This window comes from Sinocyclocheilus rhinocerous, unplaced genomic scaffold (assembly GCF_001515625.1).
Source record: "Sinocyclocheilus rhinocerous isolate Xijiao unplaced genomic scaffold, SAMN03320098_v1.1 scaffold4023, whole genome shotgun sequence".
NCBI classification, from domain to species: domain Eukaryota; kingdom Metazoa; phylum Chordata; class Actinopteri; order Cypriniformes; family Cyprinidae; genus Sinocyclocheilus; species Sinocyclocheilus rhinocerous.
Window position 1 is genome coordinate 521,729 of NW_015667282.1, and position 19,482 is coordinate 541,210.

At 36.5% G+C, this 19,482-nt stretch overlaps 1 protein-coding gene and 1 pseudogene across 1 annotated transcript; both read right to left on the reverse strand.

Moving 5' to 3' along the window:
- Nucleotides 1-1,640: 1,640 nt before the first annotated feature.
- LOC107733599 (intermediate filament protein ON3-like) overlaps nt 1,641-19,482 on the reverse strand; it is a 24,089-nt pseudogene continuing 6,247 nt past the window's right edge.
- On the reverse strand, nt 3,040-5,575 carry LOC107733600 (keratin, type II cytoskeletal 8-like). Its single transcript, XM_016545284.1, has 2 exons — nt 5,043-5,575; nt 3,040-3,397 (listed from the first exon to the last, which is right to left on the reverse strand). The coding sequence occupies exons 1-2, from the start codon at nt 5,451-5,453 to the stop codon at nt 3,188-3,190; spliced, it is 621 nt and encodes a 206-aa protein (XP_016400770.1). The 5' UTR covers nt 5,454-5,575; the 3' UTR covers nt 3,040-3,187.

Genomic DNA, 19,482 nt, shown 5'->3' on the forward strand with positions numbered 1-19,482 from the left:
AATTCAATCAAACTAAAAACTTAATAAAAGACCTATACAGACATAATAAATTCAGACATCATTTAACTAAAATATAAATAAATACAAATAATACAAATCAAATGACAGTAGTTTATCAGTAATCCTAAAAAATCTGTGATCTGCGAGCAGCTGACCGACGCCTCCTCTGAGCTGTTGATCCAATCAACGTTAAAACGCCGATGAAAGCGGTAAGAATTACGTGAAACACTGCTGATGGTCGCGCAGTAGTGAGGGCTCTTTAAATTTTGGCGCTGTTGTGAAGACGCATGTCACGTGACAACATCAACATGGCGGATGTAGTACGTCCGAATTCCATTCATACTACTCATTCATACTATATAGAACGAACTTTTTAACGGTCGAGTAGTACGTTCAAATTCAAATGTAGTACCTACTAAGCAGTATGCGATTTCGGACGCACCCATAATTTTTACATCATTAAAAACTGAGCCCTAAAGAATGAGCAGACCCTTGTCATGTGGACCCTTTTCACAGACTGCTGACGCGTTTCAACGGTCATCAGCATCACAAATCCTGCAAAGTTTTTTTATAGGCCTATTTTCATTTAAAAAAAACTATGTACATTTATAACACCTTACTTCGTATTGTATTACCTTTGCATCAAATTACAAAAAAAAAAAAAAAACTATTGCTGCTGTGAGGTGGTTTCTAATACAGCGTCTATGGGAGTTAAGGTAAATTTGACATCGTTTTCTCTTCTGACTGAATGTTTTCTAATGAAAACATTAACATGGCATTCTTTCACCGCTAGAAATGTACAAATATCAAGGTCCTTAAAACTGGTTAAAAACTGAAGACTGTGCCCCCAAATGTTTTTATAAAGTTTTTTTTTATTTTAATTTTTAATTTTTTTTAACTGATGGTCATTTCTATTTGTCTTTTGCGGTATACAATCCTCCAGATCCTGTGCCAATTGTTGCAGGTGTTCTCACAACTGCTGTTGGGGTAGCAATTTTGGTGTATATTTGTAGGCTATATATTGAACCGTGACAGAAGAGGTAAAGGCCAATGAATTTCCACAGGCCAATACTGAAAATCCAGATAACAAACTAGCCTACTCACCTCAGCAACTGCAGGCCAAATGAATTTAAGTTTATGGCTTAAAATTAGTTTAACTTCACCACGGAAATATAATCCCGATAACTTTCCACATGTAAAATTATGTTTGATAAATATTGAAAAAGGAGATAAGTGAATTTTGCTATAAAGCTGTACAAAGGTTCCTGAAAATGTTCGTGAGAAGAGAATATTTAGATATTAAAATTTGGCTTCATAAGGGAAAGTGGAAATGTAGCTAAAATGATATGTTGAAAATAAATTAATTAATTAGTTGATAATTAAGACTAGGGAGTCTGTAATGATTGCAACAAATAAGTTTTACCTTACAAGATGTTCAACATAAAGTGGATCAACTTTATTGTAATTATATTGAATGTATTTGTTTTAATCCTATTATTATTATTTTTTCTGTCTATAGTTTCTTTGTGGTTCCATTGTCTAATTTTGATCCATATGGAGCTCTTTGATGTAAAAACTGCCCATATTTGGTGAAAACATTTTAAACAACAAAAGCAATGAAAGACAAATCCAGACAAAACTTGTAGTCTCAGATTTATTGTATTCAGATTTTATTTTTGATGTCAAGTCAATCAATACAAAATAAATCTGGTTGAACATGGTTTCAGTTTTGTTGCATTTTTCCATTTATAACAGGGACTGTAAAATATGCTCTGGCAGCAGTTTGAATACAGGGGAAAGTATCAGGTAGTACAGTGACCACAGTAAATGAAGCTCTGAACTTGGCAAGTACACAAAGTTTAGGAGGGATGGTCCACAGAAATGCCATTGTGCCTGTTTTTTGTTGTAACAGATCTCCCTTGAATGTGAGGTAACTGGACATTGGAAGACCACAAGTCATTGTCATCAGTTACAGGCTGACAGTATTGTACTATTAATAACAAATAGGTAAACTAACATTGACAGCCATTGCATAATGACAAAAGTGATATTAGTCAACAAAAATGCAGCAGGGAGCTTGTAACAGCACAAAACATTCAACCAGGACTTTCAGGACCTGTATAGCACATCCCTGATCCAGTGAAACCATGGTACTGCTTGTGGAGACTGAAATCCTATTGTTGTTACAGGTCTAATTGGCTTCAGTGGTTTCCATGTGTATATATTTCATTCAAGTCTCACTTTCCCCATATATATCAGTGCAGAAATAAACAAATTCAGTGACTGGGAGCACATTCTCCATTACATTCTTTCTGGTGTCATTTTAGTGTAGTTGAACTGATGATTTAAAATGGTAGTGACACCACCAGACAAGAGGTGTATGTTGTGGGTAACTACCATCAACGCACAGAACAACCTAAAACTTATTTTATGCTTAAGAAATCATTGTCCTCATCTCCTCATTAACAGGGGATAGCTGTCTGGCTAGAATATAGCACCATAGATGGTTTAGGTTGTAAGAAGGTTCAAGTGATCTAGTAGCAAGAAAGGAAGATAGGATGCTGGGATAGGTTGGGTTGGGGACTCTTCTCCTTAAAAGCGTTTACTGCTGACACTGGAGACACTGGTTTTGCTGATGGAGCTACTACCGTATCCTGATCCACCACCAAATCCTGAAGAGCTACTGAAACCACCGCCATAGCCGAATCCAGAGCTGCTACCAGAGTAACCTGCGAGAGAAAGGAAGTTTAGACATGTATCCAACATGACCTGGAGAATTAGATTATAAGAAAGGTGGAGGGATTCAGAGAGAGAGAGAGAGAGAGAGAGAGAGATTTATTTACCAGATGAGAGACCTCCAGAGGTCTGCTGCACGTGAATGGTGGCTGAAGCTCCACCGCTGGACAGTCTAGAGTAAAGAAGACAACAGATTTGTTTAGTGATGTTTTGAGGACATTATATCCTATTGCCGGTAAAAAAAAAATGGAGTAATGGAGTAAAAAAAAGGAAGTCTTTAAAAGAAAAAGATAAATGTTCTTTACCTTCTTGAGCAGAACAAACTCATTCTCTACTGAAGCACGCTTGATGATCTCATCTTTGTACCTGTTAAGAGAAAGGAAATGTGAGAATCTATTCTGTTTTCAGTGTTTTTTTCCCCCATCAGTTCATTCAATTTCAAAATTACAACTCACTTGTTCTTGAAGTCCTCAACCAGGCCCTGCATGTTCAGCTCTCCTTCCAGCTTCATCTTCTCATTTCCCAGGCCATCGAGCTGTCTGCGCAGGTTAGAAATGTAGGCCTCAAACATGGCATCGATGTTGGAGCGGGTGGTCGTCTGTTCCTGGAGGAGACTCCATTTGGTCTCCAGCATCTTGTTCTGCTGTTCCAGGAAACGCACCTGGGGAAATAAATAAATAAATAAATTAGTGTTTTTATTTGAAGATTTTCACTTTCAAGCTCCTTGGAGGTTAAAAATGTCATGGAGAAAGATTGCATTCTGAAAAAAATTGTGAATGAATGAATAAATTAAATGGATTGATGGTTTTGTCTGTCTTGTATGACTCCTTTGTAGTCCTGGCTCTTTAAGTCTTTTTGTGTATGCTCTCTGGAAGCATTGTTTAAGGGAATACAAATGGCCATGAGTCATTTTAGCAGGCATATTTCTGAAGGGTGGAGTGGGGGAGGGGGAGGGGAAGGTGAAAGTGGAATGACTGGGTGTGGCAACGCTGTACACAAGCTACAAACTCCTAGACTGAAAAAAAAAAAACTCCAGTAATGGCCTCGCCCCAAACCTGCATTACTTCACAGATAAAACAGAGCAAAAACATCAGAGAAACAAGACATACCTGCCACACCCTAAGGCAGAGTTTTGTGTGTGGTCTTTGGAGATTAGCCATATATGACAGCACCTGTCTAGCTAGTAATCTACTAAACTTGTGTTTATAAAAAAAAATTCTAGATTTTTTCCCCCTAGATGTATGTAACCTGGATGTACCCTGGAAATATTAGTTCCCTTCCCTTTTCCTCAAAACTTCTTTATTTAACTATCTTACATTAATAATGATTTACATTTCCCTGTTATCTTAAACATCAGAAAAAGTTTAAAAGGCATTTATTGGCATAGTCTTTGACCTGTAACCTGCTAGCAAGTTATAAAGCAGAGTAAAAGTTTGGAGCTTCTGGTGTCTTTGGTCCAGATGACTCATCCTGGTCACACACTGCCTACTGCAAATTCTCCCACAGGCACTACAAAATAAAGGTGTGTGTGTATGCTGACTACATGGCCTTTAGGGCGTGTCTTCTGTCCACATTTGCTCAGAAAGTTGTGAAGTGTTTGTTTGCAGCCAAATGTGGGCGTAACAGAGTTGACTTTTTTTTTTGATAGAGGATGATAAAAAAAATGTATGGGACAAATGGATCATATTGACAGTTTCATAAGCTGTGCAATTTTTGTGGCGTAATAAAGTCTAGACTTTGGACTACGGACACACTGGTTACTTCTAGCGCTCTCTATATACAGTATGTGTGTATCTATGACTCACATGGTTGCTAGGTTATTACCCAAACTCCACCCATATTTGGATAGCCTCAGTCATGGGTTTTTGAGGACTTTTTTCCAAGGCTAAAGCCACAGAGAGAGATCTAGTACAAATTGTTTAACATATACATTAACTGATTAGCTTAGTGCTACTACTTTGCTTGTACTGCCCAATTAGTAAAGATAGTACACACTGGCTCTGGTGTAAGCAGATGAAACTTTTACATCTAAGAAAATTGCTTAGCTTGCAGCTATGATTAAAAAAAAGCTGTTGTGCAAGAGAAAACATTTAAGTGTCACTCATTTTTTTTATTATGGTGTGTAGTAATACTAAAGGCATCCAGTGTTAAGAGTCACAGGTTCAAAGGTCATACTTAGTAATAAAATGAGCATTCTGTATTTGAATGCACCACAGACTCTGTGCACAGCAATATCATTATATATATTTGCATAATATGTAAAAGTCAGTGTTATTTTAAGAGAGACTGAATGCATGAATACTCACTTTGTCAATGAAGGAGGCAAAGCGGTTGTTGAGGGTCTTGATCTGCTCTTTCTCCTGAGTGCGGACAGCCTGAATCGTGGGGTCAATTTCTAGGTTGAGGGGGGCTAACAGGCTCTGGTTGACGGTTACAGCTGTGATGTGAGGTGGAATGAAGCCACCACCGAGACCTCCACCAAAACCACCACCGTAGCCTCCACTCATGCTGCTGCTGCTGAAGCTGTAGTTGCTGCCTCCAGCACCGAATCCTGCACCGAAGCCTGGACTGGCACCCACGCCAGATCTCCTGACACTGGTCACGGTGCTGACCCTGCTAGAGCCGGCGGGAAGTGCGTAGGCTGACTGGCTGGAGTAGCCAGACTTCCTCATGGAGCCACTGCTGCCACCGAAGCTGATAGATCTGGTGCTTGTCATGGTGCCTGTGAGTTGAGTTGCTGAGAAGGAGGTACGAGAGTGCTCTCTGAGAGAGGAGTGGAGGAGGTTGCTCACAAAGGAGAGTCAAAGTCCCTCTGCGTGTCTCTCTGCAGCTGGCTGACCGTTTTTATGCACACACTCAGGAGGCGGAGCCACACATACACTCGCATACAGATACACTCTCATACACACCATACCTGTTAGACAGGTACAGAGAGAAAGTGGCAAGATAAATTGTGTCACACCCAGCCCCAGGCTTTGCCCCAGGTGGAGTGAGAAAACAGGAGGAGGGGCAGAGACTCTAGGACAGACATTCCAGTATAACTCTGAAAGAAAGATAGAAAAGACAGTGTAGATCTCACAGTCTGCCAGCGGGTGTGTTTCTGCCTTAGTATCTGGTTGGCTGGGCAGCCGTAGAGAGTGAGTTAACCTCTGCTCTTTTCAGCAGGGTGGGGTGCGAAGCAACTTTCACATTTATGAATGGCTTTTTCCCATCTACTTTTGACAGTGTTTGGAACCGTCAGGGCTTTTTTCCCCCAAGAGCTGAAGAGTTGCATTGTTGAGATTTACAAGAAAAAAAAGAAAAGGACCCAGTTTCCATCTGTACTGATATTGGAAAATGTGCACACACACATATGCACAGTAGCTAGCGGCTAATGCATACAGCTAATGTGTTTTATGGCTCTAAACTCCACCATATGTATGTACATATGAGTGTGTGTTTGAGGTGGAGCAAAGTGGTGTGATAGAGCTGTGGAAAAAAAACGAGAAAAGTTGCCACAAAAATACATTACATTTAGCTCTACCTGTAAACTTCTTCAGGATCACTCATAACTTCAGTTCCCACACCCTGCATAATCAGACTATTTCTCATTTCTAGTTCAAGTCAACATGATAAGCCAGCTGTTGGGTGTCACAACCACCAGTGATGGGCATTTCATAGTATTACACAAGCATCTACAACTATGACACTATGATAGGATAAACCAGGTGTGAGATCATAGTACAGCAATCATCGCTTTGTATGAGTGTTTGTGATGATTAATAAGCTCCAGCTATGTCTCTAGCAATGGCGTGCACAAGTTCCTTCAAAGACGTCAGACATGCAAGGGAAGGAAAGGCAAGAAAATGCATGTCCGGGCTGGATCTCCGGGACATTGTGGAGAGGGTTTACTGCAGCAAACCATTATAGTAATCAGACAAGAGTTTGGCTAGGGGCTTGGCTTGAGTGTCTACAGACTCGTTCATTACTTTTTGTCCATTCTTCATATGCACATTTCAGTGTGCATGCATGTTTTTATATCTGAGTTTATTTGATCTGATGTTAAGGTGCATTATGCATATTTTGCAAAGTGTACATCATTTGCTCCTAATAACATAACAGGGTTTGGCACCTTTGACATTATTGCAATGCAACCTGCATTTGCATTTGAATAGTGTATTATGTGTATGAATATGCAAATATTAGTGTATTGTGAGTAAGAATATGCAAATATTTATGCATCAAGGTTGATGACAGTATATATTAATGTTATTAAAAATTATTTAGATTTCCACTTAAATATACACGTACACATATAAAGAGAGATATATGGATATACAGTCAAACCAAAATTTATTCAGACACCTTTAACATTTCACACATTATCACAGTTTATTCGCTATAGTTTAGAAAATGGTAATAAAATATGACAAGAACTCAGAGTTAAACTGTGTCAGAACAAATTCATCTTGATAATGTCAGATAACACTTAAGCAAAATATGGTCAGGTCACCCACTAGTAAAAAAATATATAAAAAATTATATCTGGTGTCTGAATAATTTTTGGTTTGACTGTATTCATGCATTAGCATTTATTTGTGTATTAAAGTGTCATGTTTGATGATGAGAGATAAAGATCTGTTGCGTCTGGAACATTCCTGGTTTAAGAACTGATGACAAGAATGGACACACCCTTTATTAGGATCATCAGCTGACTTACAGCATGCACTGAAATAAACCTTTGAAAGATTAAAAAAAATTAACATATGGATTAACATATAGCATAGATTGGATGTACGCTTGAATACCTTCTCCTTTGCAGTTTTATTTCAATAAGAGCAGTTCAGATGTACATTGTCACATTCTTCACAAAAAGACTGTAAGGTATGCGGCCAGTCAACCTATCACTCACGAGGGTGGAATCATTTTTAGATGAGCACCGTATTTGCAAATCAAACAGTGGCGGTACAGAACAGGACTTCTTCTGTTATGTATTTTAATGGCACCCAATAGTCTAGATCTGATAAAATGAAGCAGAATCATGTTTTAATCCAGTCCAGTCAGAGTTGTATCTCTGAAGGGGGTTAACAAGAGAAACATATAACACCTGTCTGCATTTTAAAAGCGTGCAAAACAAAAGTCAACAGAACAAAAACACAACTGAACAGCACATTCATTAATCTGAATTTTTAATAATGCATGGGGGGATGGGATTGTTATTACTTTTTCATTGTCCTTTTCATGGACGATACATTCAATATTTCCATTTCAAACCCCTTTGAAAAGGACTCATTATTTTAGGTTTTCTTTCACGTTAAGCATTTCTGGGTTGCAATAATACCAAGAAATAATTACTTTAAAGGGATCATATGATGTTGCTAAAAAGAACATTATTTGGTGTATTTGGTGTAATGAAATGTGTTTATGCAGTTTAAGGTTAAAAAAACACATTATTTTCCACATACTGTACATTATTGTTTCTCCTCTATGCCCCGTCTTTCTGAAACGCGTCGATTTTTACAAAGCTCATCGGTCTGAAAAGCGAGGTGTGCTATGATTGGCCAGCTATCCAGTGCGTTGTGATTGGCCGAATACCTTAAGTGTGTGACGGAAATGTTATGCCCCTTACTGTGTTGCCGTGTGCTGGCGCGACGAGACAAAACCAATAAAACCCATAACAAACGAGGCATTTGTTGGTAACACTCCAAAGAGAAAGGAAAACTTGAAATCGCATCATATGACCCCTTTAAAACACTACAGTCATCTTTTACATTTTTAGAACTGATCACCAAGTTCCAAAATACAGCTAAATGTTGCACACCTGGATTTACATGTCCTTTAGAGACTTGTTCACCTGCCTGGGGGACTTTGCTGTGGTATGTATGTTTTAAGACTGCCTCAAAGCTACCAGGCCAGAATCAGCAGGTTTTTATCAATCTTGTATTTAGTAAATGGGTATGTAAATGTGAAATGTTGAAATTTTGACATGCCATACGTATCATGCCAAAACAACTTTGTTTTGTAAAAACATGTTTGGGACTACAAAATAAATGGACTTCTTTAGAAGGAAGGCCTGCATCAACAAACTGGATCCAACTGACATTTACTGCATAAAGTAGAGTTTAAGTTGTCAGGTTTCAAGAGAAGAGACTTAATTAATTAATTAAATTCAAAGAATTCAGATGAATGAAACCAGTCAGGTCTGTATTTCCAGACTATGCAGGGTGCTGAAGCCCACTCCCATGAAATGCTACACCCATCCCAGTTCGGCAGAACTGGCCTTCTTAAGAAGCAACAAATACAAATTTAATGTCACGAATGACACAAATTCCATGCTATTGCCTAACTTCTTCTTTTGAAGGTCATCAAGATATGTACCAGGTATTCCATGCACAAGACACACAAGCAACACCTATGCAAAAGTACATCTTAGATGCATGTGCACAGATAGGACTTTTCTTTCAACACTCATCATGACCATCAATGTGTAATAGGTGGATCCAGAAACACCCTAAAAACTTAATTAAATCACCTCTTGGTGGTTGTCTTTTTATATTTAAGTCTATTAAACCATTTTATCAGAGCTAATGTCATTAAATTATTTTAACTATACAATAGAGATTGCATAAACACTTTTTTATTATGATTATGTGTGCAGCACTGAGCCCGATACTTTTGTATCTTCTCAGTGTTTATTTTTCGTTTTTCCTTATTTGATTTGTTTTTTGTTTCAAAGGCCAAGGAGTGGAAGAAGTGTATAAACAGCTCTGTCTCTACATGCCTCTTTTCTCCTCCTTCTCCTACCTCATAACATGAGTATGCCTTCTTATAGTTTATGGGTGGTGACTTAAAGAACTTAAAGAAACTCACTCTGGAGTATCACATTACTCACTGTCAGTTAGTTGGCAACTTCTGAAAATGCTATGAACCAGCGTAGAATACTTTCATACAATAAGGGTGCTCATATAAACAGCTGCAATCATACCTCTTAGTGTGCCATTTCACAGAGCCGCTTTTTATCTGTTTCAGGCACACCCATAATTTCAACAGATTTACTACTGAACTCAATAGAAATAAAAACGCTCACACACATACAAACTGGAGAGGCCAGGGTTCAGCTATATTTTGAAGGTGGATTTTAACTAAAAAGTCAGGAACCGGCCTTTTTTCTATAAATGTCAGGTTGGGGCAAATTGTCATATGTGACCCTGGACCACAAAACCAGTCTTAAGTCGCTGGGGTATATTTGTAGCAATAGCCAAAAATACATTGTATGGGTCAAAATTATAGATTTTTCTTTTATGCCAAAAATTATTAGGATATTAAGTAAAGATCATCACCCTCAGATTCCAGATATTCAAATAGTTGTATCTCGACCAAATATGTATGGTTGTCCTATTCTAACAAACCATACATCAATGGAAAGCTTATTCGTTCAGCTTTCAGATGATGTATAAATCTCAATTTTGAAAAATTTACACTTAAGACTGGTTTTGTGGTTCAGGGTCACATATGTGTTTTATATTTTGCTATTTTATGCAATTCAGTATTTATAATTTATGTTAATCAGACCCTTGGTTTGACATTTTTGTATATTACTTTCTTCGTTTATTTTATTTTATTTTACTTTATTTTATTTTATTGCTGTTTGATGCAGTTTTGTGTTTTTCTGCTTAAGTATTGATGAAAATCCATTAAAACAGAAAATTGAGGACTTTTATACTAAATTGCATATGCTGTATTTAAAAAAATTATCAAATAATTATTTTTAAAAAAGCATTTTTCAATTGTGACAACTTGCCCCATGAACATGTCCCGTCAACATCTACCCTTAGAAATGTAAGACTTTTTTCTTTATTTTATGAGCAGTTCTGACATTTATACACCATTTCAAAAGACAACTGAATTAAAAACAGCTGGAATGGTTAAGCAATGAAATCTGACTAAAAGATATTACATGACAAGGATCACTTTTTTCACAATATGTGATTCACTCTAAAAAAATGCAAAAGATAGACACTAGGAAGAACAGGAATAAAAAGACTGAGATGCAGATTTATGGGTGCTTGAATATTATTGCAGCTCCAGGCAGGACATTAAGACTTTATGAATGAAAGGATTTGCTTTAATATGGCAGATACATCAGTTCATTGCCAGTAGCTCATGGCCATTTACTACTCATTCGGATATCATTACAGAAAGCAATTACCTACTTGTTCAACATCATGTTGAGCAATTACTCATTCATAAAGTCAGTTCTTTTTCCCAATAAAACAGGTTCTGAGCTGTCCATATTTTAATAGGTAGACAAGACAAGTGTAAGCTTGAATAGGCGCAGTTTAAAATAAATTATAATAAAACATTATAATACTTAAAGCTTTTATAAGTAAAAGGCCTTAAAAGCAAACTTGACAGCAGGTGTGATCTGCTGGTGTGAAGCAAAGATAAATAGAACACATAGCTCAAGACATCAGCACACAATGACCAATGTACAGTAATATTTTCTCTGACCTATACATTTTCACTGAAAACTCTACCAAGATTTTAAGCCAATACCCTTTCAATAAATATTGGCAATAATTAAAATTACCTAATTATTTAATAATTTTTTATAAAATCATGTAACTGTCCTATTTTCATAGTTTTAATTTTTTACACATATAATAAAACATTTCTTAAAATTCTAATATTGAATTTTATTCAACTTGAACGTTTCTATCACAATCTGCTGATCACAAACATCCAAGTAAAACAAACACTATAATACAAGGAGATATTTACAATTTATATTGAATGCAACACTAGTTCCAGCATTCCTGCAAATCTACACAGGACAAGCAGTTTGAAAAATGGATGGATAGATTTTGCTTTCAAAAAATATTATTATTATTATTTTTCCAAAGACTTTTCAATGGCCATCAATGGAGAAAGAAGCTTTTAGGCCCAGATGGTAGTAACATCATCTACCAGCAAGAGCTACCAGACCATGCTAACCAGCTAAACCCAGACTTCCCAAGCTGTATTGTCTAGTCTTGATAATCTTTTATGCAGTGACAGAGTCAGAGAGATGAAGTCAGAGAAGGGCGGCTGGGTGGTGTACAACTGTTCATTTCTACATCATTAGAAGATAGTCATATTTTCCCATCTTATGGTAATGCCCCTCTAATCTTGCAACTAACAGTGACATGAACACAGAATGTTTTTCCCATGGAAGAGCTTGTCTATTCTAAAATTAGTTTTGGATTCCTATTTTGAAGTGTTAGCATAAAGCAGTGAGATCACATTTGTTTACAAAGGATAAGATATCTTAGATCAGACTTGTCTCAACAGTAAGAAGAAGGTATTCCTGTAACATTTACTATTGTTGCTTTTTGTTTTTACAGTGCCTAGCAACCACTGAGTTTATGACATAGACTTCCTGTCCACAGTAATAGAGTGAGCTTTGACTCAGTCTTCCTCTTCATTTCATTCACGTCATGTGCTCCATTCATAAGACTAAAAACTGTAGTGAACTGTACTTTTTAAACATTTTGACCCTCCTTTGCAATATAGACACATATTTTAAACTAAATAATGTATTTCAATCGTTGTTTTCATAAGCATTATACATATGGAGAAAATTAGGTAACAGTAGTACCGCTGGAGTTTTTTTATGTAACTTCTGCCTTTCTAGCTCCACCTTCTTCTGTTAAAGGGGTTGGGATTCCTGCTAGAACTACGCAAGAAAAAAACAGACATTAACTCACTTGTAGGTTTTTTTCCTGCTAGTAGTGCATTAATGTGCGGGGAATTATGTGGTATTCTGTATCTAAAACCATTTATTCTAGTCATCTTCCATTTCCATGGCAACAGTCACAATTCACACACACTCTGCCCTTAGTAACACATGCCAAGCATTTTTACCATGAAGCACACAAACTTGAGCTTTTCTTGCTCAATGCCACTGAACCATCTGCTGTCTAATTTGTTGCACTTGTATTTGTGCATGCACATTTTTCTTATTAGTTTTGACATCCTTCAGCCTTTATTTTAGTCTTTGGTTACCCACTTTGTCAAAAAAAAAAATTATAAAAGCTGAAATCTAATAGGATGCAAAAAGGACCTGTCAATCAAAACTAACACAAGAATACTAAATATGATTGCTCATAATGCTGTGAGAGACTTTGAACTTTTCAATCTACTTTACTTATTTCATTTTTGGTCATTACTCTGGATTAATTAAAGCTGTGATAACTGCATATTACATTAATTTCAAACTAAAAAGAATAATACCATTTGGGTGAACAAAAACTATTGGAAACATTTTACAAATCGTGTTAATTTTTAGCATTAGGTATCATAAAAATGAACAAAAGTACAGCATTTAATCTAAATTAATAATAATGATAATATTAATACATTTTCAACATTTCAAATGGAATAATTTAACATTAATGCATCATGAACCGCCCTGAAATTTTAAGCAAACAACCTTTCAATAAATATAATAATTTTCACAATTGTTGGCAATAATTCAAATGAACTAAATATTGACTAAATGTTATAAGATCATGTACAGTTGTGCTCAAAATTATTTATACCCTTGGTAAATATGATCAAAGAAGGCTGTGAAAATAAATATGCGTTGTTTATCCACTTGATCTTTCATTCAAAAATGTAAAAAAAAAAAAATCTAACCTTTAATTAAAGTTAAAAAAAAAGTGAAAGTGGGGGAAAATCACTTTATGAAATAAATATTTTTCTCTAATACAGTAAAAGGACGTGTGTCTATATCGTCCTAATGCACGGTGAGGAGGAGAGTTTGAGTGGCCAAAGACTCCAAGGATCACAGCTGGAGAACTGCAGAAAATAGTTGAGTCTTGGGGTCAAAAAAATTAAAATAAAATAACAATGTTGTTTGGGAGGGTTTCAAGAAAAAACTAGAAAAGAAAACGCTCTCATCCAAAAACAAACTCCAGCATATTTATTTGCTAGACACGACTGGAACTTTAAACGGGACTGGGTTCAATGGTCAGATGAAACTGTCTAAAGGATTGATGATACAGATTCATTTTCACAGACTTCTTTGATCATATTTACCAAGGGTATGAATAATTTTGAGCACAACTGTAAATGTGCTATTTTGATCATTTTTATTTTATATAATAACAAATATTTCATAAATGTTTTAAAATCCTACGTTTTTATTTAATTTAAATCAGCATTTCTATCGCAATCTGTCATAAACACCCTTTATAATACAAAAATCATTTTATAGCATTCAATCTAATTTAATGTTAAAGGTGCCACAGAATGGAAAACTGTATTTACCTTGGCATAGTTGAATAATAACAGTTCTGTACATGGAAATGACATACCGTGAGCCTCAAACACCATTGTTTCCTCTTTCTTATGTAAATCTTGTGCATGCAAAAGACCACTGAAAAACAGGCAAATCAGAACATAAAAAAAAAAAAAAAAATGTCTAAAGGATTGATGATACAGATTCATTTTCACAGACTTCTTTGATCATATTTACCAAGGGTATGAATAATTTTGAGCACAACTGTAAATGTGCTATTTTGATCATTTTTATTTTATATAATAACAAATATTTCATAAATGTTTTAAAATCCTACGTTTTTATTTAATTTAAATCAGCATTTCTATCGCAATCTGTCATAAACACCCTTTATAATACAAAAATCATTTTATAGCATTCAATCTAATTTAATGTTAAAGGTGCCACAGAATGGAAAACTGTATTTACCTTGGCATAGTTGAATAATAACAGTTCTGTACATGGAAATGACATACCGTGAGCCTCAAACACCATTGTTTCCTCTTTCTTATGTAAATCTTGTGCATGCAAAAGACCACCACTTACCACATAAACAGAGTAAGGAGAGATGACTGAGGATGATGGCCAATGATTTACAGATCCTGAGCACTTGTAAAATGTGTGGTAAATACTGCCGCTGTAGTTTACACAGAGCATGTGTGATCGCAAATCTCGAAAGTGAAAGTAAAAAGCGATCTTGCATTCAAAAGCCGTTTCAATGCCCCGCATATTAATAGCGGCTCCCTGATGACCGCATTTTATAAACAGTATAATTACCCAACGATATAACTACGAGAGACAGTATTAAAATATATATTTTCCCTGTGTTTTCTTCCTGCTGTGTGAGCTACTGAAATGAGTCGCACTGTGAAACAGCCAATCAGAGCAGAGCTCAACATTATTATTCATGACCCTTCCATATAAGGTAAAAACAGACCATTTCATTCTAGGGACAAATCCTAGGGTTGTAAATGGACATGTAAAACCGTTTCTGGAGATTTTTTACCCTTACCTAAGCCACATACCTTCTATGTAGATATCAGAGAACAATTTAAAATATTGTATCCTTTACGATTCTCTCCGAAAACAGCCGAGCTCCTGGAGGTGTGCCGTGGGCGGAGCTAAAGAGTGACGAGCACTTGAGCGCCAAATGCCAACAAAACACAGACATTTGATGCAGTTTCACTTACCATCTGCAGTTCTGAATCATGACCGGAATCTTTTATATGGGACCGCTCCATCTTTCAGTATCAAACTATGTGCAAATTCAGCGTCGAATTGGGCCTTGTTTATAAAAACGTTCATCAACAAACACACTTACGGAACTCCGTTGATGCCCTGGAAAACAAACTGCATCCGCTGTTTACGTAACGCTGGATTCTTCGGGAAGCTGAACAAGGTTATCTTTCCCTTACAGCCAAAAACACATCTCTTTAGAGACATTCTTCCTGAGCGAGTCCCGTGCAGTGCTGCTGAATGAAGCGCGTTGATGGGCGCGCTCTTGCTCTCGCTCTGGTCGATGTGTGCGCGGGCGCGCTCTTCTGGGAGAAATGCCCATATAAGGAGTTCTACCCTTCATGACGTCATGAAGAGCCACGATCGGAAAAAAATTTCCGAAACTTGTAAGAAACCCGGAAGTGTGTATTTGGCACATAAATACTCTGTTATACGTCCAAATCGTTTTTTGAAACTTTGGCCATGTTTAGCGTGAGAATCCAACTCTTTAACAGTGTAAACAACTCTGATTGCGTGAAACAGCATTGTACCCCCCCCCTTAACATTTCAAATGGCATAAATTAAATTGTATTAATGCATTATGAAGGAACACACATTTCAAATAACTAGTATACTTGTAACTATATATTAAACAACATTAATAAATGTAAAAAAAAAAAAAGTTTAAAAAATTTGAAAAAAATTATAATATAATGTTGTTCACTGTTACTCTAATAAAATAACTAACATTAATAAACTGAATGAAAAGATGAGAACATACTCATTCAATAAATTTGAGGTCATTTCAATGAAATAAGTGATTTCCTATCAACAAAACATGCCCTTTAAATGGCATAATTACATAAATACAATGGCAGCGAACAGTCTTTGTAGTAACATTACTCATAGCAACCTGCACCAACCAATCACATGCATTTCTTTTGTAACCTTTCAACAGGCACACGCATCTGGGTCAAACCCACAATTTCAACTGAACTCAGGTTTTTACAGTAGGTGTTCCCTTGAGTTTGCACATTTTTCAGGTGAAGTAAATCATGTTTGTGTTGTCTAAGTGAGTTTATGTGTGTGTTTAGTACATGTTAATGTGACATGCAGCTTGCCAAGTCTGTATGACATATTGATTCACAGTCTTTTCCTAGAGCGACAGGTTAGTGAATGTTCAATCTACAGTGCCTTGAGGGTGTGGATCATGCCAGGCTCAGGCGTTCCTCAAGCTTATCTTTTTGTGAGTGCAGTCATCCAAACACATAAAATGTGGGTGGGGATGAGGGGGTTTCTAGTTTCACTTTTGTAGTTTGCAGTCTTACAATATTATGAATCTTTTCTATGAACAACTTTCTTTTATTTTTTCACACATTCAGAGTCAATATGATGTATACTACTTATCAAACACACGTGCTATACAGTTATCAAAGATTTAACCAAAAAAAGATGCTATCACTCTCATGGTGAGGGTATGTGTTTGATCAAGTGGACACTCCCTCCACACACATTTACACTCATACAGGTTACACTCGCCTTTAATGACACTGGAAGTTTGATTAGTTGACAGGCCTTGAACAAAGCCCCCAATGTCTCAAAGACAGACAAGTGTGAGGATTTGCCGCTTTTGGCAGAGGGAAATGTCACTAAATAAGCTCCTTCAGTTTCAGCATTGAGAAACACTGACAACTAAGAACACTAAGTGAACTTAAGCACACAGGTCTGAACACATCACTGGAAATATTGCATGAAGTATCTGTCACATGACAGCATATGTATCTTAAAGTGTGACAGTGTTGTTTTAAAAGACAGGTTAAAAAGATGCATTTGGGATGCCAGGTCATATGAGTTGAAAATTAAAGTATGCATCTCGAACCTACCTACTTTATAAGATAAGATCATTCATAAGATCATTCACTCTTGCCCATGAGACAAAAAAAAAAAGATCATGACAGTAATATTGATTATGCTGGGAGTGTCTGTGTAAGTGCTCTGTTGTGCACCTTGATCTACCGAACTCCACTGGTGCCCACACACCTGTACGTACACACACACACACACACACACACACACACACACACACACACAGCTCTGGCTTAAATAAGTTTAAATTAAATATTAATATAATGAAGGTTTTTATTTAAAAAATAAAAAGAACCACATTTGAAACTTGTTTATTTTATTTTAGAATTTACATGTGATCTGAAACTTTAATTCTATTAAAATATTCTAAACATTTTCATGAATGCATTTTTCAGTACCACGTATCTTGCAGTACACCCTTGCAGATTTGCAAATAAATGGTAAGAAGCATTTCTTCGAAGAAGAAATCTAATGCAGTTGAAACAGTCCTAAAATGAAGAAAATCTCAAACCAGTCATTTCAGCTCTTGTGGTTTGTTGGTTTCTCGAGTTTCATTCCAGTATCGAGTGGACCTCAACACCTAAGGAGCAACTGATGGTGAGAATTGAAGCAGAACAGCTGAAATAGCTACGTTCATTGTTTACCACAGCTTAAGAATGAGACACACCTCTCAGAAATATCCTTCAGTAATTTATGCAAATAAAGAGCAAGAATGAGAAGGTGTATGGGGGTGTGTTTGATGTGTCCCTGCAGCCAAAGTAAAGGATTGCAAGCACAGCAAACCTGTTACTCAAAACCCTTTAACGTGACAAAGACATTGCAAGAAATCAAAAACAGAATCTGATAGATTAATGTATTAAATTAGTTACTCTGCTGGTAGAAACAATGGAATTTTTAAATGTTCATGAAATGTTTCCGTGTGTGAAATTGCATGCTGTTCTGCAGTCAACCCCCAGCAGTTTTTCATGAATACTTCCAAAAGTTTTAAGCATTATGCATTTCCCTAATTGCACATGACACCTGGCTGTATTCAAACCTGCATCAGTACACATGCTCTGCGCGCTGTGCAATGGCTCTGAAAAATTGAACAAAAAACACTTTCCCTTAAATGCCTTTATAATTTGTTAATTTAAAAATGCACTGTGAAAAGAACCAAAGTATCTGTATTCATATGGCCTAAAGAATTAAATACCAGCATGTCAGTAAAGGTTCAAATTCATTATGTATAGAAAATGCATGTTTTGTCTTTCAAGAAGGTGGTGGTTTGTTGGGGATTCAAACCAGATTTATGTGTACATTGAACAACGGGTTCTGTCAAAACTTTGACAAGGGCCGCTCATGTTGAACACACTCCTTGTTCTCTCTCTCAAACACAAACACACAGTACATTCTATAGAGAACTCGGGGAGCATAACGGAGCTGACATTACCGTGTTTACACTGTCAAGTGCTTACAATGTGCACACTATTATGTAACAACATACAAGATATATAAACATACTCAAAAGCAGGCTATAAGTGGGCTTTCCCCCAGTTTATTTTATTTTACACTGCCCTCCTTCCCTAGATCCAGTTTGTTCTAGTCCGCGTATTGTGCTTCACAGGTTCACATTTTTAAATGAAAGTGATAGATTAAGAAAGAGGTAAACTGGTTTGGACGGCAAAGGCAAGTTCCCACATGGACTTACAGTGAAGTCGCAGTAAATAATTGTCAAGTGTGTGTACATGCACTTTAATAGGTAGGTTTTAGTTGAAAATGACAAAATTACATTTAAATGCTTTTGTATATTCTCAGAAAGACACAGGTGATGTGCAACGGGTATTTAGTCCTTTCAATTTTATTGATTTTTTTTCATGTGCTCAGAAAGAGAAAGGAACATGGTAGCTCAACTATGCAAAAACCTGCTGCGATTATAATTGCACACGCAAACACACTTATTTACAAATTGTGGAAACTCTACTTTAAAAGTGCTGTGAAAGTATGGCAAATAGTAGCCAGAACTATTCTATAAATTAAAGGTGGAGAGGGAGGGATACCACAAGAATTATCAAAGGAATGAGGAAAGATGCTGTCAAAAAATTTTCTGCATTTTGATTGGCTGAGATGAAATGAATGTGCTGCTACTACACAACAGAAATCTGTATGCACACTCAGTTTGCGCATGTTGGTGCAAGCTGCAAATGTATGCATTTGCAATTTCATTTGATTATCACTCTGCAAAACATATTTTCTTTGTTTCACCAAAAACAGATCTGTCTTGACAAAAGCCAAAACTCTGATTGTAATTTTGAGTGTGTGCGTGTGTGTGTGTGTGTGTGTGTGTGTGTGTGTGTGTGTGTGTGTGTGTGTGTGTGTGTGTGTGTGTG

Bases quoted from the DNA above. Each gene is read 5' to 3' on its own strand.
- LOC107733600 (XM_016545284.1), bottom strand. From the start codon at position 5,453: ATGACAAGCACCAGATCTATCAGCTTCGGTGGCAGCAGTGGCTCCATG. The intron at 3,398-5,042 runs GTGAGTATTCAT...TTATTTCCCCAG, and splicing joins TTGCCTCCTTCATTGACAAA to GTGCGTTTCCTGGAACAGCA.